At 41.2% G+C, this 13,272-nt stretch overlaps 1 protein-coding gene across 1 annotated transcript in view; it reads right to left on the reverse strand.

Moving 5' to 3' along the window:
• Positions 1-13,272, reverse strand: part of PKP2 (plakophilin 2) — a 28,611-nt gene that overhangs the window by 2,263 nt on the left and 13,076 nt on the right. Inside the window, exons 6-12 of the mRNA XM_085049496.1 lie at positions 11,224-11,401; positions 5,839-5,956; positions 4,233-4,394; positions 3,694-3,867; positions 2,535-2,688; positions 1,396-1,585; positions 326-413 (exon numbers count right to left, since the gene is read on the reverse strand). Of these exons, the coding sequence (XP_084905622.1) occupies positions 326-413; positions 1,396-1,585; positions 2,535-2,688; positions 3,694-3,867; positions 4,233-4,394; positions 5,839-5,956; positions 11,224-11,401 (1,064 nt within the window). The remainder of the gene's footprint in view (positions 1-325; positions 414-1,395; positions 1,586-2,534; positions 2,689-3,693; positions 3,868-4,232; positions 4,395-5,838; positions 5,957-11,223; positions 11,402-13,272) is intronic.

Below are 13,272 nucleotides of genomic sequence, written 5' to 3' on the forward strand. Positions count from 1 at the left end.
GCTCTGGTTCTGGAGCAGGAAACTGCCTGAATTGGGTTTGCTGGTGATTTGCATCCTCTGAGCCAGGCTGGGGTGATGATCACCCACCCTGCAGCACTTCTCACCATCTGACAGCACAACACCTTTCCTAAACTTTGCCAGAGGATATAAAACCCCAGATGAGCAAAAATTGTGCAAGATTATGTACAAATAACAGGAAAATCATATTCAGGGACCACTTGATACCCTGTCAAAAGCTGATTGTTAAATGTGCAGTAATGCTAAAAGCCCCAGAGGACAAATGAGAAGTTTCTAGGTGGGAAAGGTAATTTTTCTTTGTGCTCACCTTTTTGTAAGCGCTGTGGAGGTCAGTGTGTGACCACAGGGAGTAGAGGAGGACTGAGGCAGCCCTGCTGGCTTTGCTGAACATGTTGCTGCAGTTTTGCAAAAAGAATGATAAAAAGTATTTAAATTCCCACGTCAGAATCACAGTGCCTGTACAGACTTCAGCAAAGATAACATAAAATCTCTAGTTAGTTAGGATTTTAACTGTTCAGGGCCTCATGAGGCTTCCTTCACTGAGATTCATTTCCTCTTTCATTTTGCAAAGAGAGAGCAAGGCAAACAGAATAATTACTTGTATTTATAAAGCATTAATTATCTTTGGAGTAAATACTGATTGCATGTGCTTACATATTAAAGAATGATTAAACCTTGAATCTGCTCACTGCAATGACACTTCATAAAATTATTTTTAAGTACAGATCTGTTAAGTTTTATAAAATTTTATAGAAGTATCCCTGAACTTTATTGCTAAAGATTATCTGGGCTGTGTTACAATGAACAGGGAAGACAAAAACATTTTGGGTACAGATAAGTCCCCAGTCACTATATGTATAGATAATAGATAGATATAGATGTGGATATAGATATATATTAGATATATAGATATAAATAGATATAGATAGATATAAATAGATATAGATAGATATAAATAGATATAGATGTGGATATAGATAGATATTAGATATATATATAGATATAAATAGATATAGATAGATATAAATGTGGATATAGATAGATATAAATAGATATAGATAGATACAAATGTGGATATAGATAGATATAAATAGATATAGATAGATACAGATATATGTAGATATAGATGTGGATATAGATATAGACAGATGTAGATATATCAGATATATCAGAATATAGCCAATGTTGTGCAGTTATCTTCTGATGAGTTATTTAAAATACTGGCCCAAGTCGCTGTAAGAGATTTTCTGTTTCCCACTCAGTGCAATCTATTCCCATCACTCAGCTGAGCTATCCTTCCCCTGGCCATGCAGCTTTTCTCCTCCCCAAGGGGCAGAGGCTGCAGTTTATTTCCCCCAGGGTGAGAGTGTGGCTCACCTGTCGTTGATGCTGATGGCAATGACCTTGGGCAGCCCGTGGGCACTGAGCAGCTGGCGGGCGTGCAGAGAGCTGCCCTGGGTCAGGTTGAACAGCGTGTAGCAGATGGAGGCTGTGGTGTCACAGGCCAGCTCAGAGCCTGCCCCTGCCTCGGGCAGCACTGCCACCAAGTCAGGCAGAACCTCTCGGGCTGCAGGGTGGAGCAGAGAAACAATTCCATCACTCACAGGGGCAGTTACCTCCCTATTTACCTCCCTTATTCCTCCCCTGAAATTATTTTTTTCCCCAACTTCCCATCAGTTTAATTTCTCCACTTTCTGGGGGAATTCACCACTGGTAATTTTTAACACCATTTGGATTATCCTTTTGAAATCAGCCCAACCACATGTTATAATATTTTCATTAACAGGGATTGTTCTCTAAGGCCCAGGAGACTGTGCTGCAGGAATCTGGAGGTTAATCTGCCCCCTGAGCCACCTGTAATTTCCCCTTTCCCCCTTGGTGGGAACACAGAGAAGGACAAACAAATTATATGAATTCATTTTATCCTATCAGTAGGAAAAAGTCTTAAATACACAATAAACTGAAATGAGAATCCACAGAATAGAAATGGCTTCTATTTAGAATTGAGATCCTTTAAAAAGAATGAACTGGTTTTTTCTATAGCATCTTACAGCTTCTATTCTCAAAAAACTTTTGCAGGAAAAACTGTGTGGGCTGCAAACTTCTAAAGCTTTTTGTCTAGTATGAGAAACTATGATCTTTGCCAGAAGAATTAGAGACGTTCTGTGATTCCTTGCAAAGCACAGAACTCATCCCTCACCTTCCTTTACCCCACTTTAAGAAAAACTCCCTCTCCAAATCTGTGCAAACTTTACTCCAATTATGTATTTTTCTCAGCAACGCCAATGGAAGTATCTGATGAGGAATACACAATATGGAGAAAGCTTGGAGTTAAAGAGTTCTTTAGGCAAAACCCTTTATTCTAAACCCAGCACAGTGACTGCAAATATCTGGTGAAAAACCCACTAAACTCACAAATCAGGTATTTTTTCGCACATTTCATTTTCTTTAAAAGAAGAGAGGAGAAGGAGAAGAGCTCAGAGGAAGCCCAGGAGGTGATGCCACCCTTTGCTCACCGATGTCAGCCTGCAGGGAGGCATTTCTGGAGAGGTTCCTGAGCAGGGACACTGCTGTCCTCTTCACGGCGGGGTGGCTGCAGTGCAGCATGGCTCGGATGCTCGGCAGCCCGTTGGCCTTCTGCACCACAGTCCTGGCCACTGCAAAGGGCATCTGGGGAAAGGCAGCTCTGGGTCATTGCCACAGCCTCCCAAAAAGTCACTTCTCTGCCTCTATTTGAGTGTATTTTTGAAAGAGTGTCAAAGCAGAGCTAGGGATGAGCTGCAGTGGGAGAGGAAGGGGATATTGTGGCCTTTTTTAGCTTAGGAATGAAATTTGAGATTATCTCTGCAAAGGAGGTAATAGATAAGTGCATCTCCACTGGAGCTCCAGGGGAAGTTAGGGAAGAATATCCACAAAAGCCCAACCCCACAGGGGTGAAGAGAGTTTGATAGGTTTTAGGAAGTTAGCAGAGTTGATGAAAAGCACCAATTAGGAGCACAAGAGGTGATGCAATTCTCCCCAGGTCAAGCCCCTTTTCTGGAGCTTTCCACCCCTGTTACTAGTTGGATTTGTTGATGACAGTGTCTCTTGAAGATTTTGTTCTCAGCCTTGGTTCCCAGGAAGAACCAAGACAGGAGAGGAGCCTTGTGCCCTCAGGGCTTGGAGCTCTGCAATGGCTTTGGTCTTTCTAGCTGGGGAAGAGGGTAGGGAAGAGTGCTGGGAAGGTTACAAATATAGGAAAGAAAAAGGCAAAAATCACTCAGGTGTCAATATAAAAAGGTTCAAGCCATGTGTTTCTCTTTCACCCATGTGTTCCTCAGACAGACATCATTTCTTCAACACAAAAATGATCTCCTCTTGTGTCAGAACCCTTATCTCCCCACGAGAGTTCCAAAAAATAACATTTTTAGTGCTTTTCACATCTGCTCCTCCCTCACTGTGTGAGGAATCACCAAACTCCACAATGAAGATGAACACAGAGGGAGAAGGAGCAGAGCCTGTTCTGCCCAGCAAGGGAAAGCTGCACTGCTGCTTGTGACTTTCCCTTCAGTATTCCACATTTTCCTTCCCCATGTCAGTGATGATTTGAGCTCAGCTGCACTGCAGCCCTGAACTCTGTGCATTCACATCAAGAACTAAATGACAAGTGAAATAAAACGAAAAAAGCTGACTTACAGGTCCAGTGCCAGCTGTGAGGTTCTGCAGAGCTCCCAGGGATGCTTCCTGGGTGTAATTTCTGGTGCTCTTGGCTATCAAGGAGAGGTAGATCCTGATCAGTGTGGAATGCCAGAGCGACTCCACGCCTTTGGGATTGCTCTTTTCCTCGGGGAGTGGGGTGTCCTGCTGCTTCTGAACACAAACACATCAAAAGCCTTCAGAAACTGACCTTTAGAACTGATTTATCACAAGCTAAATGAGCCATTTCATAACTCTCTATAACCAGATGATTTGCAGATTGTTAAACTGTGGGCTCAAATCATAAAATGTAAAATGTCACTATTTAATGATAGTTGCCAGTCCATCCAATGGAATATTGCTTAATGAATGAAACATTTGCTATATCATTGTCATCAACTGCATCAAGAACTATCAATAAATTTGCATTTTTTGGGGCATCACCCTACCAGACACCTCCCTACCAGGCTGTTAATTAGATTACAGCCTTTTCCTACAAGTTATTAACCAAATGAGACGGAACTAATCATGGACTTTACCTCTTTCACTTTTCTGCTCCGTGTTCCAAAACAGCCTGGTGTTTTATCACTGCTGGAAACATTTCTTCTCTGCAGATAGATGCTCTGGGCATAGCTCTCAGGCAGCTCTAGCTCCAGCTGGTAGGACAGGTTGTGAAGAATGCACACACAGTTCTCCGTGGCCTAAAATAACAAAATAATCACAATTGCAAGCTTTGACTGGACATGTATAGACATGGGGAGAGATTTCGTTTTTGGATCTTCAGCAGCTAACTGCAGAGTTTCTAATTCCTGCCAGGGATTCACCAGGCTGCCTGTGCTGTGATAAATTCAACATGCCCTGGGATGTTGCTGAGCTCTGAGGCCAGCTGGCACACAGGGCTGACTCAGAGAGCAGAGCATGCCTGTTGGAAATGTCCTGGGACATGATAATTCCCCAGCTGTGCCTGGGAATTGTTTGGGCTGCTTGACACAAGCCAGAAGTGTGCCAAGAAATGTTTGAGAGCTGAAGAGCAAAGATGATCATGTACACACCTCATACACCATCAGCTTTTTATCTTCCCCAGTGAGGAAGCATTTTTCTGTGGCAGAATGCTTTTTAAATAAAACATTCCTTTCTAAGGTCGGGTCTGTGATTTCTGAGTGACCAGTAATAAAGCAAACAGCTTTATTACCAGCTCCTTTTTTTTGAAAGTTAAAAAAAAGAGGAATAATGAGTGGTTTTAGGAGAAAAGGCAGCAGGGAGCTGTTGGCACGAGGGTGATGTGCTGGATTCTCCCTGCAGCTAATGGCACTGAGCACAGGGAGATGGGGAAGCTAATCCTAGAAAAGGATAAATAAATGTGCAGCAATTAGCAGTGCACAGCACAGGTTAGGACAAGCCCACCAGAAACGCCTCTGAGGCTGCAGATACCAGCAGGGAGAGCTGAATTCTCACCCAGCTGAAAGACAAAGCCTCTGCTCTGGGGGTTCAGGGTTCAGCTGCAGGCAGGGCTGGGAGGAAGAGTGTGAGAAACTGCTCTGGAGGTGTGCAGCTCCTGGGAGTTATTGGCTTAGGCAGCAAGGAGAACTGCTAAAAACACCTGGGGAAATTAATTCTGTTCTAAATGATGCAAGATCCCTAATCACACTGCCAAAGGGATTGAGGTTCTTCATGTCCTAAGGGATATGTGGCATTAAATAGAAAGGAGAGGAGCCAGATGAATTTTTTAGGCTTCTAGCTAGCTAGCACCCTGAGAGAACAAAAAAAAAAAAATCCAACAGCTGGCTCTTCTGGGTTTCAGCATCTCTGAAAAATGAGATTTTATCTCATTAAAAAAAAAAATACAGAAAATTCTGTCTTTCTCTGGTGCTTCTGAAAACGTTTTCCCAGCACTAAGTTACATTATTCTTTTGGATTGCAGGATAAAACCACTTCAAAAAGCTTCCTACTGGACCTTTGGTGGCAGTTTGAACAGCCCTGGAAATAAGTTTTGCAGTTCCATCACAGCAGTCTCTGTGCACTTTCTAATTTCTAAACAATTTCTAATTTCTAAACAACAAGACAAAAACTGTTCACTTGGCAATTCCCCCCCCAGGCAAAGAATTCCATCTCAAAGAATTTCCATCTCAAAGAATGAATCAATACCTTGTCGTTAGGCTCGTGGTCTGCAATAGCTCCTTGGATATAATACACCAGAGAATCAATCAAACCCTCACATTCTCTCATCTTTTTCCTTCCTTCTGGGCCAGCAGAGCTCATGTTTCTGTGCAGGAAAGAATATGTTGGGGAGAAGAGATTTAGTCAAAAGGTATTTTTTTTTGCTCCTCTGAGAAACTTTTCCAGCTGAATGTTAAAGATAATGAAGTTTAGGTTGGTTGTTTTCTTTATTCAGAGCTGCAATCTGAGCCTCTTCTGGGTGAAACTTTCACTTCAGCAAACTTCTAGATGAAAACAAATAGTCCAGGAAAAAAACCTGCTGTGTTTGGATGGATAAAGTTCAGACTTGACTCAAATTTTCATCTCGAAGTCAAATTAATTCTTTTTAAACTGTCAAAAAAATGAACTTTTTTTCATCATTCCATTTTTAGTTACATTTTTAATATTTAGAATGTAATGTTTAGGGAAAATTATTACATTATTAATATTTAGGCAAAATTATTGGAGGGAAGATACTGATAAAAATTTCCATGCACACAGATATCCTTTAGAATTAATTCAGTTCTGGGTCCAAGATGACCCATCAGTGTTCTGAGAGATTTAGCAGCATCTCTCCATTCCCATGCCAAGTTCACCAGTGTCAGCCACAGAGCCACATTCCCATTTGTAGTAACCCAAGCAAAACTCATAAATTAATTACAAAAAGGGATTTCAAAGCTCCTGAAAAACCAAACACACGCTTGCTGCTTGAAGCTGCTTGGCTCTAATCAAGCTGCTGATTTCCAAGGAAGTAACAACACAATTTTGGGGCTTAATTATTTTTACAACTCAGCAAACTCTGAATTATGGAATACTGGAATTATAAATCAACACCTTATTATTTTGAACTCCTGCAGCTCTGCTGACCAAAGGATTGCACATTCCAGCTTCTTTCTTTGAAATAACATTAAATATAACCCAACCCTAGCACCCATCAGAACACAGAAGTTCATGTTCCTTTAGGTATTTTCAGGTTGCTTATTTTGCATGCTTTGCTCACTAAAAATTACAATGTTTACAATTGTATCAATGACAAAGCCAGTAAGGTTTAAACTTTCCTGTGGTTTATAAAATGGAAATGAAGGTAGCATTTTATATGCTGTCATTTCACTTCTATTTTTTTTCCTCTGGGAAGTACATATTCAGGTTAAATACTAAAGCACTGTAGTTACAATTTTATTTTAGGTCATGATGTTAATGATGTCTCTATTTATCAGTTCATTTATTCTTTCATGGAATTATGCATCACAGAATCAATATTCAGCTTCCACAACTTGGCCCACTATAGACATCCCTTTGGAATTTAATTTACCTATATATGTCCCACTCGAGGCATGTCAACCTTTCTGTGTTTCTGCTGACAGAAATGTACATTACAGCCCTCCTGGTGCATAGCAAAAATAGTTTCTGGGGCACACAGGCTAAAAATAAAATTTAAGATAAGTGTGGAATTTCCCTTGCCAAAGACACTTCAGTGTCAGGGGCAGAGAAGAGCATTTCAGGCAAAACCTCATTTGCCAGTCTAAGTTCGTTTGCTAATTGAAGCTTAAGAAATTCCAGGAAAATAAAATTATTATTAGATTGGTAAGAGAAAAAAATAAATCTGAGAAGTTTCCTAGAAATATAAATTAAAAAAATTATTTTTTTTTAAACGATGGCGACACAGTCAAACCAAGCGTGACTTTGAAAGCAACGGAATGATGATAATAAATGTTCAAGGAGCTGATAAATGGCAGCAAATGAAAGGGATCCTCCCTGTGAGCCAACACTGACTCATGCCCTGACTGTTGGAAAAGCTCCTGAACTGCTGCAATGAGCCACAGAACTGATAAAGAGAAGGATTTTGCTCCTGGGACTCATTCTGCTCACACTGGTAATGCGAATTTAATTCAATCGCCAGACAGCGTTTTGGGAGATTCTACTCCCTTCATGCCTTGCACAGTTCAAAAATTCACCTAGGAGGGAAAAGAATTTGGGATCTGCTTGCTGGAAGGAGCAAAATTCCTTTCAGGACCTGGGGGAGCAGATCAACTGCAGAGGAGGCAGGAGGAGATAAGAATGGATGGGAATAAACTGAAGGAGTGGCAGTGCTGTGCAAGAGACCTTGGTTCAAAGACTTGTTATCATCACTTGTTTTAGGCTCTCTCAGGAGCTGCCATGATGAGCTGAGCTTTCCAACCCCAGTGAGAGCTTTGGCTCCATTTTTCTCTGGAATAAATGGAAGCAGATGTTTTTTGCAGCCTCCTGAAGAGCAGTGATTCTATTGCCCCCAAATACAGCTTTGCACAGATCTGGTGGATCACTGTGTAATTCACAAGGTGGGACAGACAAAGGGTGAAAAATAATCATGGAAAAGGGAGGATTGGCTTTTGTTTTGCTGGGTGAGAACAGAGGGTTAGCTGGCTTCCCTGGAGGCGTCTGGAAAGTTTTGAAAAACTCTCCAGAAGAATCCATCGAGCAATTGGAAAAGAATAAACAGGAGCACTGGATGCTCCAGGTACAGAGCAATTAAAAAGGAAGGCTCTGTAATGAACTACAGCAGCTTCTGCACTTAAATTAAACGTTTTGCAGGAGAAACTGGGATAACTATGTGTAAATTTGGGGATGTTCAGCCTTGCAGAACTTCTGGGAGAAGGTATTTCAAGATAAAAAAAGAATCAGTTCCTTATCAGCAAACAGCTTCCCACTCAGCCTTCCTTTCAGTCAGAGCAAGGGGTTAACTTATGAATAGAAATAATATTCCAAACCATACATTCTACATGCTTCTGGCATCTCACCCTTTCGGACTCAGAGAAGTATGGGAAAATATCTGGAAGATTTTTACCCCTTTGTATTGGAACTGGAGACAGAACTTTTATGGGTAGGACTTTCAGGCCAAGAAAAAGTGACTTTTTACTTTTAAAATCCAACAGGACTTGTCTACAAATGTCTGCAACACTCCAAGGAGTGTTTAGTTAGTTTAATACTCCAATTTTACTTGTTCAGCTTATTTTCAGGCAACCAGAGAAGTCTGGTGATTTGGCTGACTCTGTCTGTTCAGAGCTTTTTATCATATTTCACAGCTAAACAACACCATGACTTATTCTAGCTGCTGAAGCAGAATTCCATGGCAGACACAGCGTTTTTTATCACTCTAAGTTTTGTGACTTGTGGTTTCTGTGAAGCTTGGCTGCTGATGTGGTTTTAAGACAAAACACAGAGCTAGAGAATGGGATTAACAAATCCTCCTAACGTCAGAGTTCCTTATCAGAGTGACTGCAAACTCTGACTCAGGTGCCGAAATTTGGGACCCCAGAGCCCTGCTGGCAGTACCTGGGGATTGCTCTGGTGCTGCTCTCATCCCACTGCTGGGAAAATCTGCAATATTATCTGCCTGATGTGGGTTCACTTCTCCCCCTGCTGCTTTGTCCCAGAGGATGAAGAAAGCTAAAATTTTTTTTCTGCTGTGGCACAGAGCAGATGCCATGGGTTGGATTTGGGTGTCCATTTCAGCCAAAAGGTATACAGAAATTTTTGAAAAGAAGTTCTGGCATTCTCCTACAGCTAAGTTCTGCACTATTGCATAAAGTATTGCACTTCAAAGGACTATTTTTACCCTCTAATAGCAGCTGCAGGCTATAGGCTTTATCAACATGCCCAACAAATATGTTAGCATTACAAAAGGGAGGACTAATTACAGATTTATATTCTGGCAAGTAAACATACTCTTTAAACGTATTCGTAAGTAACATCATTCCCTTAGTGCACACTTTTCTTGCTCTGTGGTGTGCTCTTCTTTTATTAATACAGATTTTTTTTTTTTGTTATTAACACATAAGGAAGGAACACTTCTAGTGACCTAATCTGGGAGGTGAGTAATTTTCCAATAAAGAGATGCAAACTGATTAATCTTAAAAAATCTCAGTTATTTGGCCTGTACAAATATGGTAAGCCTCATTAAAAACTCTTCTGTGCTAGAAAACGTGGCGATCTGGCAGATCAGGATTCTTCACCTGGGAATTTTCAAGCCTTTCTTGTTCTATTTATAATTTTCAGCATTATGCCTTTTTTTGTCACGTAACAAGGTGTGTCAATCTGCTGAAATGAGCTCAGGAAGAGCAACAGCAAAACTAATCCTGAGAATGATCTGTGCCCCCATCCCAGGGAAAACACAATTCCAGAGTCCAACCACCAAGAGAGAGCAGCCAGACTGGTTTTTGCACAAATTAGCTCAGACTAATTAATATGAAAAAGGACAACCTCCTTCATTTCCTAGACAACACCAGCAGCCTTAGCTAGAGAGGTTTGATTAGGGGTGGTTCATGTTTCTTTGTGGTTGTTTTTGAGTCATAAATAAAAAGTAAATCAAAGTCAATCATTACTCAGAGATGAGGTTAATTAGTAGTTAGCAGGCTGACAGGAGTTCCTGCAGGAAAAGGTGTGTTATTGGTGAGTATTTTGTATAGCTCACAATTCATTGTCCTCTGAAACACCACCAGTCACACACAGAGCTGTTTGCCCAGGAAAAATCAATGCCAAAAACACACAAATACTCTGCTGTAGCCATGTGAGTGCAGCAGGGATGTGTGAGGCAAAACCAGGCAGCTTCCCAGCCTCCCAATCCCAAATTCCTTGTGCTCTGCTAGGAGTTTAAAACCCAGGCCATGCCTTTGCATTCCTACATTACTCCTCAGCCACTCCAAACCACATCCCTTCATGCATTTTTGAATGTGTGAACCAAAGACATTAATCTCTGACACTCACATTTGTACTTATTTAACAATGGAATGACTTTGAACTCACAAACACAAATGGCCACCCCATTTTATATACCATTAAAGGTATTTTACACCATATTTTATACCATTTATATACCATTAAAGGTGTTTTTATTGAATCTGTGGGTTTTATACTTCAGGCATTTTGGTGTTTTCCTGCACTAATTGCTACTGAGGCTATTAGCAGATTGCAGTACTAAATACACAACTCTAAATCCATTTATCCACCCTGTGGCTGCAACTTGCTTGAACTTCTGCAAAAGTTTGAACAATGGTTTAAGAACTTAAACTCTGGTTTAAGAAATGTTTTTCCTTAATTTAAATCACTTTCTGATCAGTTTAGGTATAGATTATGATATATCCAAGTAAGCATCTTTGGCAGCAGCTGGAAAGTGTGAAAGCAGCTGAAAAAGTGAAAATATTTTTATGTCCTTGTAGGTACCACATCCCCTTTCCAAGCCATCTTTTTAGCAGAGAAGTGATTGTGTATTGAGATGAACTATGTATTTATCCCAAAATACCAGTGCAGACCTGTTTTATCATCACTATTTTGGGGAGCTGTAGCCTAAATGCTCACCTCAGGCATCCTGTGGCATTGTAGAAGATGTCAGGGTCAGGGAGAACACTTGATTTTGGGTAATCTCTGTCTGGCCAGCCCGAGTAGGGGATGAGAACAGCTTCAGTCAGGGTTTGCAGAGCTTCTCTGACCAGCAGGTGCTTCAGCTGGTCGTTGGAGGAAAGGTTCCACAACAAACCTGGAACAGCAACATCAAATCAGAGTGGCAAAAGGACATGCAAATGGGGCAAAAAAGGGGACACAGTTATCCATGGGATTACAGGAAAATCTGTACAATCTGAGACCCAAAGCAGAAGTGCAGTTCTCCATGGCTCTGCATTGCCCATCTGCAGCAATCACCTCCTCCAGTACCAAAGCACTGCAGCCTAAGTGAAAATAAACTCACAAAAGGGACAGATGGGGAGTACAAAGAACGAGTGTACAGGTGGCTGGAAATCTGCTGAAGACAGGAGATGCTCATTACCAAATTTTCTAACACTGGATAGCACAATTTCTCATTGGAACCAGCTGTCAATGCTGGTTGGCTGCTACTGTCCAGACATTATCTCTAAACAAATCATTAAAAATGCTACAAACCTTTTCTATTCCCAACCTCCAAAACAAATTTCAAACATGATCTTGTAGAACTGATCAGGTTTGCTTATCCTCTATTCCAACAGACACAAATTCTTTGTAAAGCACTCTTCCCCTGGAAAACAACACATATTTCTGCTTTTCCCTACAAAGACTTTCATTGTTTCTCCAGCTTGCTGCTCTAAGTTTCACAGACCTCCTCCACACACTGGCACAGTTTATTAGTGAAAGTTCCTTTCATCAGCTTGCAACAACAGAAAAAAAAAAAGTTTCTTTTGTATCTCCTTAAGCTTTGAATTTCATTTCAGGTATTGTGAGCAATAGTAAAATCAAAACAAAAGGCAGCCAGAAGCAGCCAATTCCTTCTGCTGGGATCAGCTCTTCAGCCTCTGAATCAGGGGATAAAAGGAAGAATGTGCTTTTCTGAAGGGTAAGTCAGGCTTACAGGAAATCAGACCAGCAGTCCAAAGGGCATTGCTGAGGGAAGAAAGGTAAGACAGAAAGGCACAAGGACAGAATATAGTTATTAAAAAAACCCCAAAACATTTTGAAATGGAAGCAGATCCTCAGAACTGTCATAACAGGATTTGAAATCCTGCTCTCACTGTACATTTTCCAGCAAAACCCCTACCTTTACCCCCAGGCACTGTCTCTGGGCTTAGGATTCTCTCCGTGGTGTTCTGGGTGTGGATGAATTTGTTCACATTAGAAAATGTCTTCAGGAGTGGATTTTTCCCTTGCACCTCTGCCATCAGGTATTCATAGGAGCATAATTTTCCCTTAGATGGTTCTTTGGAAAAATGGGTGGGGTCTGCTTTTAAATTCACATTTCTTTTAATGACAGTCCTGCCTGTGCTGTAATCTTCCCCGCAGGAAAAATGTTCTTTCATTTCTTCTATTTATGCTGCACGATAACAAGGTTAGCTACTCCCTGGAGGCTCATCTGGCTTACCTTCAAAAGCTACATTTTTTGGGGTTTTTTTTCATGCCACAGCCATTTTATTTCTGTTCCTCAGCATGCTCTCCAAATGCTGTAAAACTCCATTCCTGTCTTGGCTCCTGTGCTGTCTCCAAGTGACATCTTCTCCTACTATTTATTCCTTTTCTGAGAGATTTCTAAGTACCTTGCATGCCAAAGAAAGGACAAAACCTGTGTTTATCTACCTGGATTGATGCTTTTGTGAAGCCAGCAAATTCAGGCAAATTCAGATTTTGGGGAGGTCTGATTCCCCCACGAGGAGGTCAGATGAGCACAGAAACTGCAGAGGAACTGAGCAGCTCTTTTCTGCTCGGGATCATGAGGCAGATTGGTGCAGCAGCTTTCAAAGCCCTGTGTTAACACTGCTGATCCTAATAAATCAGTGACCTTAAAGGTATTTACTTATCTCATGTGCACAAATGCTGCATTTCTCTCAGGTAATGAAGTACAGGCTGACAAAACTTCTGTCTCAAGAGTTTTAACTTCCTTCTCTCCGA

Source organism: Lichenostomus cassidix, chromosome 1Ab, assembly GCF_008360975.1.
Source record: "Lichenostomus cassidix isolate B80296 chromosome 1Ab, HeHo_3.0, whole genome shotgun sequence".
Taxonomy (NCBI): domain Eukaryota; kingdom Metazoa; phylum Chordata; class Aves; order Passeriformes; family Meliphagidae; genus Lichenostomus; species Lichenostomus cassidix.